The sequence below is a fragment of the Coenobita brevimanus genome, chromosome 101, assembly GCF_032717465.1.
Source record: "Coenobita brevimanus isolate Jiangsu-jjx chromosome 101, ASM3271746v2, whole genome shotgun sequence".
In the NCBI taxonomy this organism is placed as follows: domain Eukaryota; kingdom Metazoa; phylum Arthropoda; class Malacostraca; order Decapoda; family Coenobitidae; genus Coenobita; species Coenobita brevimanus.
Window position 1 is genome coordinate 57,170,992 of NC_137054.1, and position 20,768 is coordinate 57,191,759.

Here is a 20,768-nt window from a genome sequence, read left to right on the forward strand (position 1 = left end):
TGAGTACTTGTCACACTTCTCCCCCTCACAAGCCCATGACATCACCTCAATCATTCAATGAGATTTGGAGGTTTTTGGTGACCATCCTCAGCAGTGCACCCTTTTATCTCATGACGTAGAGTTACTCCCAGGAACTTCTCCTCTCCGCCAGGCTCCTTACCGTCTCCATCCGCAGAAACGTGAGGAGATGAGGAAGGAGGTAGATTATCTACTCGAACAGGGGTTGGCCGTTCCCAGCTGCTCCCCGTGGGCGTCACCATGTCTACTTGTTCCCAAAGAGGGTGGACAACTACGCTTCTGCACCGACTATCGCAGAGTGAACGCTGTGACAGTGCCGGATGCCTACCCCTTGCCACGAGTGGATGATCTCATCGATGAGGTGGGACAGTCCAAATATGTGACTAAGGTGGACCTTCTGAAAGGTTACTATCAAATACCTTTAACCAAACGAGCCCAACAAATCTCTGCCTTTATCACCCCTTTTGGGCTCTTCCATTATTTGGTCGCCCCATTTGGAATGCGAAATTGCCTTGCCACTTTCCAACGAGCTATGCACCAGTTAGTTCAAGGCCTTGACCATGTGTCCGTATATTTAGACGATGTCCTTCTCTTTTCAAATTGCTGGGAGCAACACCTCCACCAGATTAAGGAACTGCTCCACAGACTGCGGGAGGCGAGACTTACAGTTAAGCTGGAGAAGTCTACGTTTGGTGGTGCTACAGTGACCTACTTGGGACACCAGGTGGGCCATGGTTGCGTATGACCGAAAACCGCCAATGTAGCAGCAGTCCTGCGGTACCCACGGCCCACTAACAAAAGGGAGATACGGCGCTTCCTTGGAATGGCGGGCTTCTACAGACTTTTCTGCCCCATCTTTTCGAGGACTGCTGCCCCATTAACGAGACTTACTGGTGGGAGCGTGAGGTATGAATGGACACAGGACTGCCAAAGCTCCTTTGACCAACTCAAGAATCTGCTGGCCCAGGGTCCGGTCTTACGAGCCCCAGACTTCTCAAAGCCATTCGCCTTGCAAACTGATGCCAGTGACATCGCATCAGGTGCAGTCTTGCTGCAGGAAAACAACGGCATTCTACATCCAGTGGCCTACCATTCTGTAAAGTTCAACAAACATCAAAAGAACTACAGCACCATAGAAAAGGAGCTATATGCCATCGTAAACGCCATCAGGAAGTTTGAGTGTTACCTGCAGGCCGGACACCAACCACTGCAGGTATATACGGACCATAATCCTTTGGCGTTCCTACAACGCAACAAGTTCACAAACCAGAGACTTCTTAGATGGTCCCTATTTCTACAGCCTTATAATGTGACCATTACACACATCAAAGGATCCCATAACTGCATTGCTGACGCCCTCTCTCGCATCTGACTGTCGGAATCTTCAATGAGGGCCTCATCTTCTCTCCGACTCCACCCAGTTACGTCGTCTTAAGGAGGGAGGTATCATGGCCCTCGCCTCATTCACCACTTCTCGGGAAATCATCGACGATCAAGGCTCCAACACAGTCGAACACAGGTGCCAATGCTCCGAGCCTCCCTTTCTGACTGAGTTAGACGAGGTGTTGTGGGACCTTCTCATTCACTCTAGAGTCAGTCTCAACCAAGCAGCCAAGGCTCAACACTCTCCTGAGGGACTCTGGGTGCAAGGCCTCATGAGTACTTAGAACTGTCAATGAGGGAGTGAACACAATATTAAACCACCTTTTTCACCTACACTTACCTATACATTTAAAGTTTACACTTTTTTGTTTTGTTGTGACGGATACTCACTGGGTATTTTATTGGTGTCATTTATACTATCTACAAGTGGGTTCACTGACGGAATTGTTTAATCAATGCTCACTTCAGGTGATTGGAAAGCTACTTTGTTTTTTTGTGTCAACGGTTTGTCCTCTGGGTGGTCGACCTTGTTTATTTAAGACGACCTCCCTGGGCGAACCGTGTTAGCTAGTGTTAAGTTTTTGTGTAAATATGTGTTAAGTTAATAAAAAGACCTAAAGTTTCTTCGAGTTTTCTATCATCCTGTGTAGTGATCGGGTAGTCCACCTAATATCTCTTGCCCTTAGACCTTTCACTATCCGGCTCATTACAATATTAAACAGCCATGGAGACATCACACAACCCTGTTTCAGTCCCACATTGAGATCAAAGAACTCACTCAGCTCACCATCCACTTGCACCGTAGTCCAAGCTCCTTCGTGCATACTCTTCACAGCACTCAACAATTTCTCCTCCACTCCGTATATTCTTAATACCTTCCACATACCTTGCCTATCTGTTCTGTCATAAGCTTTCTCCAAGTTCATGAAGGCAGCATACACTTTCCTTCCCTTCTCTAGATACTTCTCCACTAAACATCTTAGAACAAATATCTGATCTACACACCCTTTTCCCTTCCTAAATCCCCCTTGTTCTTCTCCAACTAGCTCCTCTGTCATATGCCTAACCCTATTAACCCTCTCGCGCATGATAAGTTTCAGTAAGTTTTCCGGCACACGATTTGTTTTGCGAGTCCGCTCAGCCCTGCTGCCTGCGTGCGGCAAATAATACGTATTCTCTCCTTATTTTCGCTACCCAAACATCAATATACTGCCATGAAACCTGTGTCATCTTATTCGTCGATGTTTCTTCTAGCTGATAAGCACCACAAAAGAACAGGAAAACACGAATAAAACAACATTAGTCGGCAGTGAATAAACATTTCGCTACATCACGTTCACTTCCCAACATCACCATTCGAATGTTTTCCATCATACAGGAAAATGTTATTAGAAGTTTTGATAGAGAATTTCATCAGCTTTCTAAAGAGACAAATCTGGTTGTGATACGATTTTTAGTTTTCGAGAAAATAGCCAAAAACTGAAAGCCATTTTTGAAATAATTCAAGGAGCTCTAATACTGAACTTTTCTCGCACGTTATGTTTTTATTGCATAATATTATGCAGAATTTCACGAGCTTTCTAATGACCTAAAAATGGCTTCGATACACCTCATAGTTTTCGAGTAAATCGCCAAAACGGCTGGGAACTCATGTCCGTATGTCACTCGTGATGTGCGCACAACATACACAATATTCCCGCCTCCGTAACAACGAATTCTTATCATAGATATTATATTGTTATGTCTTGTACATACGTAGAATTTACTGCTCTTTATCATGGTTCTTACAGGAAATCGATACGTCCAATAGTTTTCGAGTAATTGGCTGACAAAGTGAGATTACTCGTCCAAGCTCTTTCGACTTTACCAAAACAGTCTGTTCCTCCAACTTTTCCAACAGAAAATGCTCCCAAAGGCTTATATTCTGCAAATGAACATACGTAGAATTTACTGCTCTTTATCATGGTTCTTACGGGAAATCGATACGTCCAATAGTTTTGCAGTAATTAGATGACAAACGTAGAATACTCCTCCTCACCCGCACACGAGATAAAAAACATTCTTTCCCTGCCTCACTCACGGCTACATATTTTTGCTCTTTATGTTTTATTTTTATTTTTTTTAAATTTAAAGTATACACGTAAAATTTCATAAGGTTTTTGATAGAGCTGTCAGAAACTCGACGTGACCACTATTCTTTTTGCTACGTTCTGATACTGAAGCTGAACTTTCTTCCATCTCATATGTGTGTATGTAAAAAACATTCTTTATTTGTGTAAAAAATATTGAACTATAGAAATAGGTCAATATATAAATCAACAAAATGCGGATAACTCACTTCCTCCAAAGGTGTTGAGATGCTGGCGTAGCTTGAAGATGAGGAGTTATGTAGTGTGTGAGTGTGTATGTGTGTGGGTGAGCGTGTGCGTGTGTGGGTGAGTGTGTGTGTGTGTGTGTGTGTGTGTGTGTGGGTGGGTGGGTGTGTGTGGCTGTGGTGTATTTTCTTCTCTCCTTGCGATACATTTGCCTAAAACACATGCGATGCACACAACAGATTTCTCCACGAACATTCGCTGCACGACATACGTATGTATATGTGGCTGTGGCATATTTCTTGTCTCTTACACTTGCTCTGTATTTTAGCTAAGTCAGTCAATGCATGAAATATTTCTCTGTGAACACTTGCTGCACTATTTTATATGTATATTTCACACTAAATGCAATATAAAACACCATCACACGATTCCATCCCAACCTCGTCTATTATTCCCGACCCTGTGGCGTACGTGACCGCCTGTTTCCGTAGCGACCGTTGCATATCTCTATGGCGTGCATAATGCCTGCTATGGTAGGTCAGTTATTTCACCAATCAAGGCACTATATATTTCACAAATATAAGTATTGGCTTCACTATATAAAGGCAAAATACTCACATCATATATGGGCAGGGTGAAGCAGAGTGGAAACCCTGTTATAACAAACCACACTCCTGCCTTTAGGCTTAAAGGCTGATAACAGACCCCAATGATTTACAGACAATATATCTATGTTCCATAGACACAATCACTTCACATTATAGTCAGAAACACTGTACAATCACAATACTGTATTTCAATAATGGCTTCTGCCTCGGGTGGGAGGGGGAAAATGGCGGGTTTAAAGGGACGCTGACAGCCGCGCTACTCTCCTGCCTGGCTGCTCGTGAGATACTGAGATATTTCTGCTACGCATTGCCTCATCAGAGCAGTCACAGTGTTGCCAAATGCTTACCTCGGAAAAGAGATGCACACACTGGAATGCACCAAAATTTGACGCAAATCGGCCGAAAACTTTTCTTTTGACAGCGTTTTTTCTGCTTAGGAACGCGATTCAAGTGACTGAACATCTTCAGAACAATCCACATGAAACACGAATCACGTGAGTGACCCTGAGAGGGTTAATGAGTATTCTGCCATATATTTTTCCAGTCACACTAAGAAGGCAAATACCCCTATGGTTACCACATACCTCTCTCCCCTTTTCCTTTGTATAAAGGAACAATTATACCTGATTTCCAGTCCTCTGGAACCCTTCTCTCTTCCTAAGCCAATCTACACAACTTCCATATCCACTCCACAAAAATCTCACCTCCATACCTCAGCATTTCACCACACACTCCATCAATTCCTGGAGCCTTTCCCATCTTGATCTTCTTCATTGCTTCCATTGCTTCCGCCCTACTGATCTCTTCCTCCCTCCACTCATCTCTTCTTCTCCCAGCCATTCCCCAACCACTTATACTCGCACTGCTCTCACTCTCTACATTCAACAAATCCTCAAAGTGCTCCTTCCATTTCCTCAATTTCTCTCTCTTCTCCACCAACAATCTATTATTCCTATCTTTCACTCCCCTACTATTTCCCCTTTCACACTGCCTTACTTTCTTTACCTTCTTCCAAAACAATTTTTTACTCTCCCTCCATTTCACACTCAGATTCCTCCCAAACTCTTCATTCACTTTCTTCTTCTTCTTCTTCACCAGTCTCTTAACCTCCCTTCTCCTGCTCACATATACCTCTCTCTTCTCTCTCTCATCTTCTCCCCTACCTCTACTTGCTAACCATTCACTATATGCCTTCTTCTTTTGTTCCACAGCTCGTTTCACCTCATCATTCCACCATGCTGTCCCTTGCACACCCTTGCATCTCCTCCTCACTCCACAAACCACCTCACACGCTGCGCCCATCTCTTCCATGAATATCTTACATATGTCTTCCACTTCTTCCATCTGCTCTAACTCATACCTAAAAATCTTTCTTCCACTATGCTCATATACTCTGCCATTTTCTCACTTTCTTGCAGCTTCTCCACTCTTGTCATAGGAGCTGTTTCCTCCTGTCTTCCCCTTCGTCTCTTCAACCATTTTCTTTGCTGCTTTACCTTGGCCATCACCAAGTGATGGTCCGAGACTCCATTCCCCCACCTTCTCCACACTCTTGCATCCAAGACTTGTCTTCTCATTCGCTCATCCACACACACGTAGTCTATCATTGCCTTTCATTCAACAAGTTCACCATCCATCCTCCTCATTGCTCTCCATGTATACCTGTGGATCATCATATGCTGAAAGTAGGTGTTAGCTATTGCCAGCCCCTTACCAGCACAGATGTCCACCAAAGCACTACCATTCCCATCTACTACAGCTGGCACACCCCACTGACCAACCACTCCATCCACTCGTACATTCCCACCTTTGCCATTCATGTCTCCAATCAAAAGCACCCTCTCGTTCCTCTCAAACTTGTCCATACATGCTTCTACACTCACCCAAAACTCATCCTTCACTCTTGCCACTCGGTCCTCTGTTGGTGCATACGCACATACAATCGCCCACGCTTATGTACCTACTTTCATCCTCACCCATACAATCCTTGCACTCACTGTTCCATACTCATTTATATTCTCCTTCCACTTCTTGCATATCATCAGACATACTCCCTCTCTTGCCCTCTCATTCTCATTAACTCCCACACATATATCTTATCCATATTCCCACTGTCTCACCCTTTCACCTTTCCATTTAGTTTCAGTCAATCCACATATATCCACTCTTTCATCCTCCAGCACCTGAACAATTTCTCTCTCTCTCTTTCACTACATCATTCACTCCTCTGTCAAATGCTTTCTTGAAACAGATGCTGTCCACCCATCCTTCTCTTCTGTATTGTTTCTGCTGTTCTATCATAGTAGCTTAATAGATTAGTAACACATGATTTTTCCCTTGTTAACCCGAGGCATCCCATTGACGTGTGGGTTCGTCGCAACATTTTGTCACAGCCAGTCCCGTCGACGTACTGATACGTTGCGCAATTGCAAGGTTCATAATTTGCACAATTTTAAATTTTCGCGCTTGATTTTTGGTACGTATACGTGGGACACCTTCCTCTATTCCTCTACAAGAGACCAGGCAGGGACAACGCCTTACACCGCATAACCTCCCCCCCCCCTCTGCATGCCATTGTCTCAGCAATTCACCTGTTACCAGTGACCTGGCCAATAAAGACATTCAGGGCCAGAGTGATTCCCCAATCGATGACAATGTGGAGGACAAAGTTTACATAGCATTAGAGGAAGAAACAGTCAGAAATGATGATCAGGTAATGTCGCCAAAAAAGGTCAGGTATGTTGATGAGTTAGTGAGTGAAACAATGCTTATAATGCCTATATTACTGTTTGAAAACCAATATACTCTCGTACTACATATAAATTCATACCAAATAAATAAACACCGTTTATGAATGGTGTGGAATGGTTACCCTCCCATAGAACTCGTTTTCTTTGGAGCCAGCCTGATAGAAAACCCAGTAAGGTAAGGAGGTACCTCTACCTGTATCGAGTATTTTAAACCTCAGGTGAGCGATTTCTCTATGAATTTTCGATGTTTCTCACCAAAAGCGGAGGTTTTAGCAAAAAAAAAAAAAAATCCAAAATAGCTCAGGATTGGGGGGTGTCGGAGGTGTGAAATAGCTCGGGACGTGATGGGTTAAAACCGAACTGTTTTTCTGTTTTCTATCTATCTATTGCTAGACGCCTCAATCCCGTTTGGGGTGGCCACAAACAAATCGCCTCCAAGTCGCCCTGTCCCCCGCCATTTCACTCCCCTGCTCCCAACTCACACCCCCCTCTCTCATATACCTCTCCACCCCATCTCTCCATCTCATCCTCGGCCTCCCCCTCCCTCTTTCCCCCTCCACCTCACTCACATACACTCTCTTCGTCAGTCTTTGACCCTCCATCCTCTCCACATGGCCAAACCACCTCAGTGTGTTCCTCCTAACGCTTCCTATCACATCCACATCCACACCACAACGCTCCTTTATATCCTCATTCGTCAGCCTGTCTCTCCATGTGACTCCACAGGCTCCTCTTAAATAACTCATTTCCACTGCTCTCACTCTTGACTTGTGTCCTTCCAACAACGTCCAAGCTTCACTTCCGTACGTTAGAGTTGGTATCACAATACTGTCATGTAGTAACTTTTTCACTTCCATGCTCACTTCCCTGTTTCTTATCACTGCTTTCAAAGAACCAGCAACTTTTCTTCCCTGCTGTACCCTTTCAAGCACTTCACCCTCCAAACCTCCATCCTTACTCATCACACTACCCAAGTACTTAAACGTACTCACATTTTCCAATTCCTCACCATCCAACCTCGCTGTACATTCACTGACTTCACCTCTCTCAAAGACCATCACTTTACTCTTCCCTACATTCACCTTTAGATTCCGTTTCTTACACACACTCTCAAACTCATCCACCAAGCCTTGCAGCTCCCCTTCGTCTTCACTCAACAACACGGTATCATCTGCAAACAACAGTACAGGGAGTTTCCAAACACTATCCTCTCTCACCAGGGCCACTCCAACATCCACTACCCTACCTTGTACCTCTTTTATTACCCCATCCATGTACAGATTGAACAACCATGGAAACATGACACATCCCTGTTTCAACCCAACTTTCAAAGAGAAAAATTCACTTAGTTCACCATCCACACACACTGCAGCCTTCGCACCATCGTACATACTCTTCACAGCATTCAACAACTTCCCATCTATTCCATATATTCTTAACACTTTCCACAATCCTAGTCTATCCACCCTGTCATATACTTTCTCCAGATCCATGAAAACCGCATACAACTTCTTTCCCTTCTCTAGAAACTTTTCCACTAAAGATCTGAGAATGAATATCTGATCTACACAACCTCTTCCCTTCCTAAAGCCTCCCTGTTCTTCTCCAACTAATTTCTCTGTTCTTTCTCTAACTCTGTCAATAAGTATCCTACCATATACTTTTCCTATTATACTAAGAAGACAAATGCCCCTATGATTACCACACACTTCTTTTTCCCCTTTTCCTTTGTACAAGGGAATAATTATACCTGACTTCCAATCCTCCGGGACTCTACCTTCCTCCCAGGCCAATCTGCACATCTTCCACATCCATTCTACTACTATCTCTCCCCCATGCTTCAGCATTTCACCACACACTCCATCAATTCCTGGGGCTTTCCCTGATTTAACTTTCTTCATTGCTTCCACAACTTCTGTCCTACTGATTTCTTCCTGTCTTCTCACCTCCCTCCTTCTTCCAGCCATTCCCCAGCCACTTATACTCGCATTACTTTTCTGTTATCACATTTTATTTTTCCAGATGGTTTACCCCAATTTTTTTTTTTTTTTTGGCTTTTCTAGTACAGGTATCTTTCTTACAACACTGGTCAGTGATACTGGTCGGTAGTTGAGTGGATTTTATATCCTTTCTTGAATAGGGGAACAGTGTTTGCTTTCTTTCAAATATCAGATAGTTTACCTTGACTTAAGGATTCCTTGAATATTAAGTATATTGGTCAGCTTAACTCTTCTGCACATTCATGTAGCACCCAACCTGAAATTTTGTCAGGACCATTTGCTTTTCCTTTGTCTAATTAACTCAACTCTTCCTGTACTTCTTGTTCCGATATTCGTACATCTGGTAATATGTGTGGGCGTGCATGTTCTTTACTATCTCCCTCAAAATTACAGTAAAACCTCAAAATAACAGACTTCAATAGACCGGAATTCGCTTTTATTGGACTCGAGGAGCTACTGGACTAAATTCCTATATATTGGAAAAAGTCTGATAAAGCCAGAAGCAGTCTGGACTGCCTGACCACTTCAGCTATGTTCACCACAAAAAGGTAAATAAAAGACTTGTTTATCAGTGTACAGTACAGTATTATTATATATATTATACCATTTGATTAATGTAGTGAAGGTATAACACAGTACAGTACCGCAGTGGTAGTGAAAACAGTTTAAAAACTGTTCATGCAATCTGGACTAAAGTCTGATATATTGGAAAAATTCCGGAATTTCGCATTTTTCGTAATGGTTTGGGCCCCAATTAGTCCATTATAATGAGGTCTTACTGTCCTTTTTTTCTGAAAAACTGATTGGATTTTTTTTTTTTTTTTAAATTCACAAATATCTTCTTCTTGGATATAGGTTATCCCCTCATCCATGAAGGACTGTATTTTATCTTTGATTTTGCTTCGGATGTAGCTGTAAAACAGCATTATTTAGACTACATGTTTTTGCTGGTACTTTCTCTGCTGTGGTGAATCATCACTTAATTTAGCCTAATAATGAGCTTGACTCATATAAATAGTTACAACTTAGGTATGCCAAGATTGGAGTGAGAGTCACTATGCATCCAACCTCTCCTACTGCTCTCTTGTGTGTGTGCGCGTGTATTTACCTATTTGTATTTACCTATTTGTAGTATACAGGAATTGAGCAATGCTCGTGTTGTCCTGTCTCCATATCCACATTTATCAAGTCTACCTTTACACACATGAATGTTTTTCTCATGCACCACCTCTTTGTCTAAGTCGTTCCAAATATTTGAGTATTTGCCTAATATACCTAATTGTGATATACACGGAATGTACTATGCTCGGGGGGTTCCGTCGCTGTTTCTCAGTAAGTCGAATTTAACTTTAAACTTGTTTAAGTTTTTAGACTGGACGATCTCTTTGTCCAGGCTATTCCATAAGTCTATACTTCTGTAAGGAAAGCTATATTTCTTGATATCCTTCAAGCAGCTTGGCTTTTTCAATTTCATTCCATGTCCTCTTGTTGCTCTCTTATCCCATACAAACAGATCTTCTTTGTCAATTTTATCTACTCCCACCATGGTCCTGAACACCGCAATCATGTCTCCCCTCTTTCTCCTTTCCTCTAACGAAGGCAAATCCAGTTTTTCCAGCCTCTCTCTGTATAACAGGTCTGTCAGACTGGGGACCCTCTTGGTTGCTGTTCTTTGTATTCTCTCAGTCTTGTTTATATCTTTCTTTTTGTGTGGGGACCACACTACCGCTGCATATTCTAACCTGGGGCGGATCATGGCCACTATCAATTTCTTCATCATTTCCTCATCCATATAATGAAATACTACTCTTATGTTAGTCAAGAGTTTATAAGTCTCTCCAACTATCTTGTTAATGTGCTTTTCTGGTGACAAACTATCTTGGACCAGCACTCCCAAATCTTTCTCTTCTCTCCTTTTTGTGATTAATTCATTACCCAAAAAATAATTCAGTGATGGTCTCCTGGTACTTTTACCCATTTCCAATATTTTACATTTCTTTACATTAAATTTAATTTCCCACGTCCGGCTCCAATTGTGTATCCTATCCAAATCCTCCTGCAGTATTTTACAATCCTCCTCAACCTCTATCTTCCTCAAGATCTTTACATCATCAGCAAACAGACTTGCATAACTGTTCACTCCATCTACCATATCATTTACGTAAATCAGGAACATTACTGGCGCCAACACTGAGCCTTGAGGGACTCCACTTGTTACTTCCCTCCATCCAGACATCTTTTCCTTTATTACTGTCCTTATTTGTCTGTCTCTCAAAAAGTCTCTCATCCATTCCAGAAGTTTCCCCTTTAGTCCTCCTATATATTCTAGTTTCCACATTAGTCTCTTCAGAGGTACCTTGTCAAAGGCCTTCTCTAAGTCTAAGTACACACAGTCCACCCAACCATCTCTCTCCTGTACCACATCAATCGCTCTTGAGTAAAAGCTGAACAAGTTAGAAACACATGACCTTCCACTTCTGAATCCAAACTGACATTCAGCCAAAATATTCATCTCTTCCAGATATTTTATCCATCTGTCTTTCAGGATTCTCTCACACAATTTTGCGACCATGCTGGTTAGAGACACTGGTCTATAATTCAGGGGTTCTTCCCTGTTTCCTCCCTTGTAAATTGGTACCACATTTGCTCTCTTCCATTCTTTTGGCACTTTCCCCTCTTCCAGTGAGCATACAATTAAGCTGTGAATTTTATCCGCCAGTTGTTCTCTGCATTCCTTCAGTACCCAATTAGAAATTCCATCAGGTCCTGGGGCTTTCCTTACATCTTGAGTTTCCAGTAATTTATACACTTCCTGTACCTCCACTTTTATATCTTTCATCACCGGAACATTTCTAATCACTCCCTCCCCTTCCACAAGCTCCTTTTCTTTTGTGAAAACTGACTGGAAACGTTTGTTCATTATTTCTGCTTGCATTGCCGCATCCTTAAAGACCTCTCCTTCTACTTTCAGCTTGGTGATTCCTTCCTTTTGTTTCAGTTTGCCATTAACAAATCTATAAAACAGTTTGGGTTCATCCTTGCATTTGTCAATTATACCTTTTTCAAAATTCCTTTCTTCTCTACGTATTCTTGTGTATTCATTTCTTGTTCTTTTATATTCTTCCTTTGTTCTGTCGTTACCTCTCTTTCTCCAATTGTTCCACGCCTTATCTCTCTCTTTTTTTGCTATCATACACCTTCTATTAAACCACTCCTTTTTCCTGTTTTCTTTCCCTCTTACTCTTGGTACAAATTTTTCCACTCCCAAATTATAGAGGTCTAGAAAGATATCCCACTTCCTCTGTATCTCTCTTGTTTCTCTGAATTTTCTCCAATCCGCATTTTCAAAAAAGTTTCTCAATCCTGTAAAATTTGCTTTCTCAAAGTTGTATCTTCCCTGTCTATGAAGCTCGTCTCTTGGCTCGACGTTTCCTATTAACATCTGGAACTCAGTGATCACATGATCACTTTTTCCCAAAGGACAGAGATATTCCAATGATTCTGTTACGTCGGGTTCTTTGGTGAATGGTAAATCTAACCTTGCTGGTGTGTCCTCACCTCGAAACCGTGTCTCTTCTTTGACCCATTGCGTCATCACATTATTCATTATTATATTTAATCCCTACGTGTCAAGTGGGGTTGGTGGAGGATTAGTGCCCCTCCCTGTAAAACAATTAACTCTAAGCCGTTGGCCACCCCGTTTGGGATACATGGCGTCTGGCAATGAATGAATATTTAATAACATAGTGCCCCACGAATCCTCGCCGCCTCCCGAGTACCATTCCTTCCAGTTCACCTCTTTACAATTAAAGTCACCCACCAAAATTATATTATTGCTTTTCTCAATTATTTTTTGCAAGTAGCTAGCCATATCTGACAACATCTCATGGTATTCATCATCCTTCCATGTTCTCGTCTTTGGGGGAACTTACATTACCGCCATATCTCTCTTAACATTCTCTCCAGTTTCTAATTTCATATATATCACTTCAGCCCTGCCTTCTCCCATTTCCACAGTATCTACATTTATGTTGTTCTTCACTGCTATCATCACTCCTCCTCCCTTTTTTTCTTTTCTGTCTTTTCTCCACAGTTTGTATTTACCATCTCCCAAATGAACATCAATATCTTCTCTTAATTTGGTCTCTACAAAGCACATGAGATCAGGTTCATGTTCTCTCAAGAAATCATTAATTTCGATCCTTGTCGATATGAAACCATCAACATTAGTATATATCACCTTCAAATTATTTTTGACATTATTAATACCCTCTTCTCTCCTACTCTCTGTCCGTACCACTTCCTCAACTTCTGATCTTTCACAACCATCCCCCCTAGTTTCCTTCACTTCTATTTCCTTAAATACCATTTCCTTACTTTCATATCCAATACTCTCCAAAAAAAAGTATTACATTCTTCCTCTGTCCTCTTGTCATTTTTTTCCTTTACTTCTTCCATTAACGATTTTAAAACTTCTCTTTCTTCTTCGTTCAGATCTTTTCTTATTATAATATTTTCCATCCCCGCCTCTTTGCTTAATTTCTAGGTCACTCCCTACATGTCAAGTGGGGTTGGTGGATGATTAGTGCCCCTCCCTGTAAAACAATTAACTCTAAGCCGTTGGCCACCCCGTTTGGGATACATGGCGTCTGGCTGGCACTTTAAGTATCTCATTTATTACACTTTCTGATGTAAACTTGACTCTCATTGGTCTTGTTTCCCCTTTCTTGTAAGGCCCTATCCTCCTTACTTCCTCAATTTCTTTTACCCACTTGTCTCCTTCGGGGTCAATCTTGCCTAAAATTCCTCTCACCATGTTCGTGTCTTTCTCGAGTCTTACGAACCTAACCTTTTCTTCCTCTTCCTTGTTTCCAAACACTACCACACATCTGTTCCTTTCTATAGTTTCTCTCACTATTTTCTCTTTTTTCTTCAGTATTTTCACTACATTTTCTTCCATTTCTTTCTTGTTCATTTCCATTTCTTCCTTGATGATCTCTCTTAAGCTGACCACTTCTTTCTGTTCTTCTTCTACGTGTGCCCACTTTGCCTTATGTTCTTCTAATACATTACTCACCTTCTCCGTTTTATTAGTACTCTCTTCTAGTTTCCTCCTCAGTTCAACATTTTCCCGCTTCAAATTTCTAATCTCTTCATTGGCTGTTTCATTGGACTGGATCAGACTCTGTATGGTGGTTTCCGTATTTATTGACACATCCTTTATCACTAGATTCTCTACTTTCTTTTCGAGTTCACTAATCCTCATAATTAATGTTTTAACCAGGTCCATGACATTAGTATTAGCATCAAATCCTGGAAATTCCATTCCCTCATTGTTTATATTTTCGGCCATGTTTAATGTTAAGTACCAAAACAGCTGTTACCGAAAAAACTACAAACATTCATGTATACTATAGCCAATAAATCTTTACATTTTTAGTAGTCCATTAACTTTCATTATTTTAAATTTAAGGCAAGACCTTAGGAGACAGGACAGACAAAATTCCTGAAACTACTTAAGGTTAGGAGCGATGGCTGGGACGTCTGCTCCCTCCGGCTGTTCGTTTGTGTGTGCATGCACTTGTGTGTGGGTGGGCGGGCATATGGGTGCAGACCATTAGGTGTTAAATAATTTTAGACCATTTAATGTCCAATAATTTTAGCCATGTTGCATTATTACTGTATGCTTTAACAAAAAGTTTAGTTGAAAGAAGAGAAAGTATTGGTACATAGTGAGTGATGGTGATGATGTTAGAAAGACGAGACAGGCAGTGAACTGTGTGTGTGTGTGTGTGTGTGTGTGTGTGTGTGCGTGCGTGCACTTTGATTAAGTGTAAGCAGACCATTTCAGATCCATCTATTCATCCATCATCCAGTCCTATGTTGCCTCCATGAGGAGCATAGGAGCCCGGGGCTAGGCAGTTGGTCATGACATTTAAGAAGTTCCATCCCATAATTTTATTTGTGTAGATTTTTGAACATTTGTTTTAGCAAAGTCCTTAAAAAAGACAATGTTTTATCTATACTTGGTGGGGTGAGCATGAGTCTATGTGGTCTGACAGTGTAAATCTAAGGGGGCATGATTGCAGAGGGGGGCCGACTTTGGGATTTTCGTTCATAATCTCTTTTTCTCTCTCTCTCTCATTTACTGGGCCTGGTCGGGGCTAATCTTTCCATACAAAATGATTTTAGTGTAGAATGAGCCTGCATAAATTGATGGTCTAACGTATGTTGTTCTGAGTTAAGTGCCATTTTCCAACTTTTTTTCAAATACTGTTATTGAATTGTTGTTGATCTTGAGGAAAGGGAAATTATTATTGATAAGGAATATTATTGTCTACAGAGAAATGACATAGCCATGGCAATCACCAAGTATGACCAGTTTGACTTTCTGATCGATATTGTACCTCGGGACGAATTAAAACCCTCCAAGTCCCGAGACGATGCCAGCCGCACTGGTGTACCTACGGACCAGGTATTGTATGAGCTCCTTTACTCTGCCTGCCTGTGTTAATGTTATGATCTTGGGATTTTCATATTTGCTTTTAGAAGAATCTACCAATGTGGTATTGCTTTTATTTTTGTACATAATGCTTCTCATGAATATTGCACTTCTGTTGAATGGAAGGTAATTGTATATTAGTCTGTTTATTTAAATAGAAGTTATGACCATCTTACCAGCGGCCAGATATATTTATGGTAGAAGTGAGGGAAAGTAGCAGGGTTGAAGAATGGCAAGGCGGCAGGGCTTAATAGGTTCTGTGTACGCATCATTATCATTGCCGATATCATCATCATCATCACCGTTATCATCATCATCATCATAACCATTATCATCATCATCATCACTGTTATCATCATCATCATTGCTGTTATCGTCACCAGCATCATCACTGTAATCATCACCATCATCATCCCCGTCATCATTACCATCATCAAAGTTGTTGCCATTAGTTCTATGTTTCCCCTCTAAGGATGAGGTGAGGCAGGGCCAAGAAAACTAAGAGAAAGCACAAAATACGTAGAACTTTACAGCATGCCCAGTGAAATGGGTTGAGTAATTCATGCACCACTGAATCCCTGTAAAGCATGGCTCCAACTCACAGATCTGATCATCTGCCTTCCCCCCCCCTTTTTTTTTATTTATATATAAATGCACTTCACATTACCTGCCAGGTAGCCATTTTGATGACTTTTTTAGAAAGACATGTCAAACCCATATTAAGTGGTGCTTTTTACACCCAACCAACGCAGTCACCTGGCAGTTCCCTAGCCCTGCTTTCTTACACTTTTACTCATCCATATACCTTCTTGGCATATCATGCCTCCTCGCATGTTCCAGCTCACTCACGTATATTCTTTCAGATATGTTATTTTTATTCATATTTTGGGAGGTGGGGGCGCTCACCATCCACTCAATCGATGTAGTGCTGCTCTCGGGTGTCTGCCCTTTCCTCTCCTTCCTTCTTTTCTTACATTCTCTTCTGTCTTTCTTTCCTTCATTCTTTCCTTGTCCTTCTGCCTACAGGTGACTTTACACTCCCTTTTCTGTCTTTCCTTCATTCTTTCCACTTCCTTCAGCCTGTGGGTGACTCTACACTGAGTGACAAGCCAAATGATTTCCTGTGCACCAGGAAACCATTTACTACGCTGGGTGGTAACCATATAACCAGATTTTGGCACCTGGTGGTTTAGTGGGTAATTATTGCGCTCCAATCGGATTGAGCTGGTGAAGGTTTATATCCAAGGGTTGGTTGGGGATGATTGCTCATGTAATGCCACTCAGGGATGAGTGAGGCTGGTCACTCTCATCTTAAATGTTGGGACCAACTGCCTAGCCCCGGGCTCCTATGGTCCTCATGGGGCAATGTAGGATTGGATGATGGATGGTAGGTGAGGACACTCACCATCCACTCACTCAATGTAATGCTGCCCTCAGGTGTCTGCCCTTTCCTCTCCTCCAGCCTTCTTTCCTTCCATCCACTTCTGTCTATCTTTCTTTCCTTCTTTCCTTTTCCTTCTGCCTGTGGGTGACTCTACACCGAGTGACAGGCCAAATGGTTTCCTGTACACCAGGAAACCATTTACTATGCTGGGTGGTAACCATATAACCAAATTTTGGTGCCTGGTGATTTAGTGGGTAATTGAGGTGCTCCAGTCGGATTGAGCCGGTGAAGGTCTACATCCATGGGGTGGTTGGGGTTTATTGCTCACGTAATGCCAGTCAGGGATGAGTGAGGCTGGTCACTCTCATCTTAAATGTCAGGACCAACTTGCCTAGCCCGGGCTTCTACGCCTCTCATGGGGCAACATAGGATTGGATGATGGATGGATGGATATTTTTAGTCATGATTTACGTACCATCAGTGCACATCAGACATGGGGTCTATTACTGTTACTATTACTATTACTATTACTCACAATTGCTCTCTGTTATATTACTAGTAATATTACTTTAATGGTTATCTGTTATATTACTGTTACTAATACTTGGTCATCTATTACTATTACTCTTAATATATTGTTTGTAATAACGGTAGTTATTTTAATTGAAAATGCTTATCATTTTCAATATTGTTGGGAGGCTGTCCCTTGTAATGCACAAGTATGTCCTGATCATTTGATGGCTAGTAGGCCACTCCCCATTCTGCATGGTCTCCTGTGGTGTACCTGCATCATGGAGAGCAGCCAAAAGATAACCAAGGTCTAACGTGAGAAGGTTATTTTAAATGACAAAGGGTAACCAGTATTGATATTTGTTTCAAGTAGATCACTACAATTCATGGACTGTATATAGCTATTGGCCACTGAGGTACTGTATTACATTATATTGAAATAATAATTTGCCACATTTAACTCTTTTAAGTTCATGGAAACACAAATTCATATATAACAAATTAGACTTCTGCTTCCTTCAATTTTTTTTTTATATATATATAATTCTGCATTATTTAACATGACTGAAGGAAAAATGCTACACTACATATTTGTGAAAAAATATCATACTGAGTAACTGACCAACAGGTAACTAAGGTGAAAAGTCTATTTTCAATAACAATTTACTGTGGTAACCTATGCAGTACTGATACTTGACACATACATTAACTGTTTCATACAAATCACTACAATTTCAAGAATGGTATATAACTAAAGAGAAACTGTATTATATTCTATTAAAAAACTGCCACATATAAATTCTTGAAAACATCAAATCAGTATATCACATGCTCACTTGGATTACTTCCATCGCATGTCTTGGTGATTATCCCTGTATTTTGTCTGATTCTTAGCTTTTTTTTACCTACATTTAACCATAGCTATGGCTTCTAAGAAAGATGCAAAGGTTAGTGGTGATCTCATGCATAAACACCAGTCTATTTCAACAGTCAAACCTCCATGATCATTATTCACCAGACTACTATAATGATGAAAAAAAAAAATAAAGCAATAAATTGAAATAAATGAGAGGCGGAAGAGAGAGTTATATGTGGAAAGGAAGAGAGAGGTGAAAAGATTAGTAAGAGAGAGTAAGAAGAGAGTGGATGAGGAATTTGGAAGGAATTTGAGTGTAAAGTGGAGGGACTGTAAGAAAATGTTCTGGAAAGAGGTGAAAAGAGTAAGACAGGGTGGAAGTGAAGTTAGCAGGGGAGTGAAAGATAAAAATTGTAGGTTACTAGTGGGGAAGGGAGAAAAAGTGAGCAGATGGAGGAACACTTTAAGGAATTGTTGAACATAGAGGATGGAAGTAATGTGAGTATAAGTGGCTGGGGAATGACTGGGAGAAGGAGGGAGGTGAGAAGAGAGGAAGAAATCAGTAGGATAGAAGTTGTGGAAGCAATGAAGAAAGTTAAATCGGGGAAAGCCCCAGGAATTGATGGAGTGTGTGGTGAAATGCTGAAGCATGGGGGAGAGATAGTTGTAGAATGGATGTGGAAGATGTGCAGATTGGCCTGGGAGGAAGGTAGAGTCCTGGAGGATTGGGAGTCAGTTATAATTATTCCCTTGTACAAAGGAAAAGAAGTGTGTGGTAATCATAGGGGTATTTGTCTTCTTAGTATAATAGGAAAAGTGTATGGTAGGATACTTATTGACAGAGTTAGAGAAAGTACAGAGGAATTAGTTGGAGAAGAACAGGGAGGCTTTAGGAAGGGAAGAAGTTGTGTAGATCAGATATTCATTATTAGATCTTTAGTGGAAAACTTTCTAGAGGAGGGAAAGAAGTTGTATGTGGCTTTCATAGATTTGGAGAAAGCATATGACAGGGCGGATAGACAAGGATTGTGGAAAGTATTAAGAATATATGGATTAGATGGGAAGTTGTTGAATGCTGTGAAGAGTATGTATGATGGTGCTAAGGCCGCAGTGTGTGTGGATGGTGAACTGGGTGAATTTTTCTCTTTGAAGGTGGGGTTGAAACAGGGATGTGTCATGTCTCCATGGTTGTTCAGTCTGTACATAGATGGGGTAAGAAAAGAGGTACAAGGTAGGGTAGTGGATGTTGGAGTGGCCCTGGTGAGAGAGGATAGTGTTTGGAAACTCCCTGTACTGTTGTTTGCAGATGATACTGTGTTGTTGAGTGAAGACGAAGGGGAGCTGCAAGGCTTGGTGGATGAGTTTGAGAGAGTGTATAAGAAACGGAATCTAAAGGTGAATGTAGGGAAGAGTAAAGTGATGGTCTTTGAGAGAGGTGAAGTCAGTGAATGTGCAGCGAGGTTGGATGGTGAGGAGTTGAAAAATGTGAGTACGTTTAAGTACTTGGGTAGTGTGATGAGTAAGGATGGAGGTTTGGAGGATGAAGTGCTTGAATGGGTACAGCAGGGAAGAAAGGTTGCTGGTTCTTTGAAAGCAGTGATAAGAAGCAGGGAAGTGAGCATGGAAGTGAAAAAGTTACTACATGACAGAATTGTGATAATTGTGATACCAACTCTAACGTATGGAAGTGAAGCTTGGACGTTGCTGTAAGGACACAAGTCAAGAGTGAGAGCAGTGGAAATGAGTTATTTAAGAGGAGCCTGTGGAGTCACATGGAGAGACAGGCTGACAAATGAGGATATAAAGGAGCGTTGTGGTGTGGATGTGGATGTGATAAGAAGTGTTAGGAGGAATACGCTGAGGTGGTTTGGCCATGTGGAGAGGATGGAGGGTGAAAGACTGACGAAGGGAGTGTATGTGAGTGAGGTGGAGGGGGGAGAGGGAGGGGGAGGCCAAGGATGAGATGGAGGGATGGTGTGGAGAGGTATATGAGAGATGGGGATGTGAGATGGGAGCAGGGCAGTGAAATGGTGGGGGACAGGGCGATGTGGAGGCAATTTGTTTGTTGCCACCCTGAATGGGATTGAGGCGTCTGGCAATAGATAGCAAGCTAGCATGCCCGCAGAAGTTTGCCAGACTAACTAGTAATCTTTCCATCACTAAACGTTTGCAAATACCATCATCTATGTGTCCATACTGTTATTGATCCCACGATGACCAGTTCTGAAATGTTTCCATATACTGTACTGTACTCACATGTCTTGATTTCTGACAATTTTGTTATGTTGCGTCATGTACTATTGCCAAAATTTTTGTTTGGTATTTTACTGACACTTTTTGGACTTACCCTGAAATAATGCAAAAAGAATTAGATTGATATCTGTTACCAATCTGATGAAAGAAACTAGCAAACACATACATTTTTGCATGTTGTGCTATCCT

The 20,768-nt window shown here is 41.5% G+C and overlaps 1 protein-coding gene across 1 annotated transcript in view; it reads left to right on the top strand.

Annotated features, from left to right (window-relative positions):
• LOC145415104 (nuclear transcription factor Y subunit gamma-like) overlaps positions 1 to 20,768 on the top strand; it is a 162,653-nt gene that overhangs the window by 82,295 nt on the left and 59,590 nt on the right. The window contains exon 4 of the mRNA XM_080284523.1: positions 15,418 to 15,549. Coding sequence (XP_080140649.1) covers positions 15,418 to 15,549 — 132 coding nt within the window. The remainder of the gene's footprint in view (positions 1 to 15,417; positions 15,550 to 20,768) is intronic.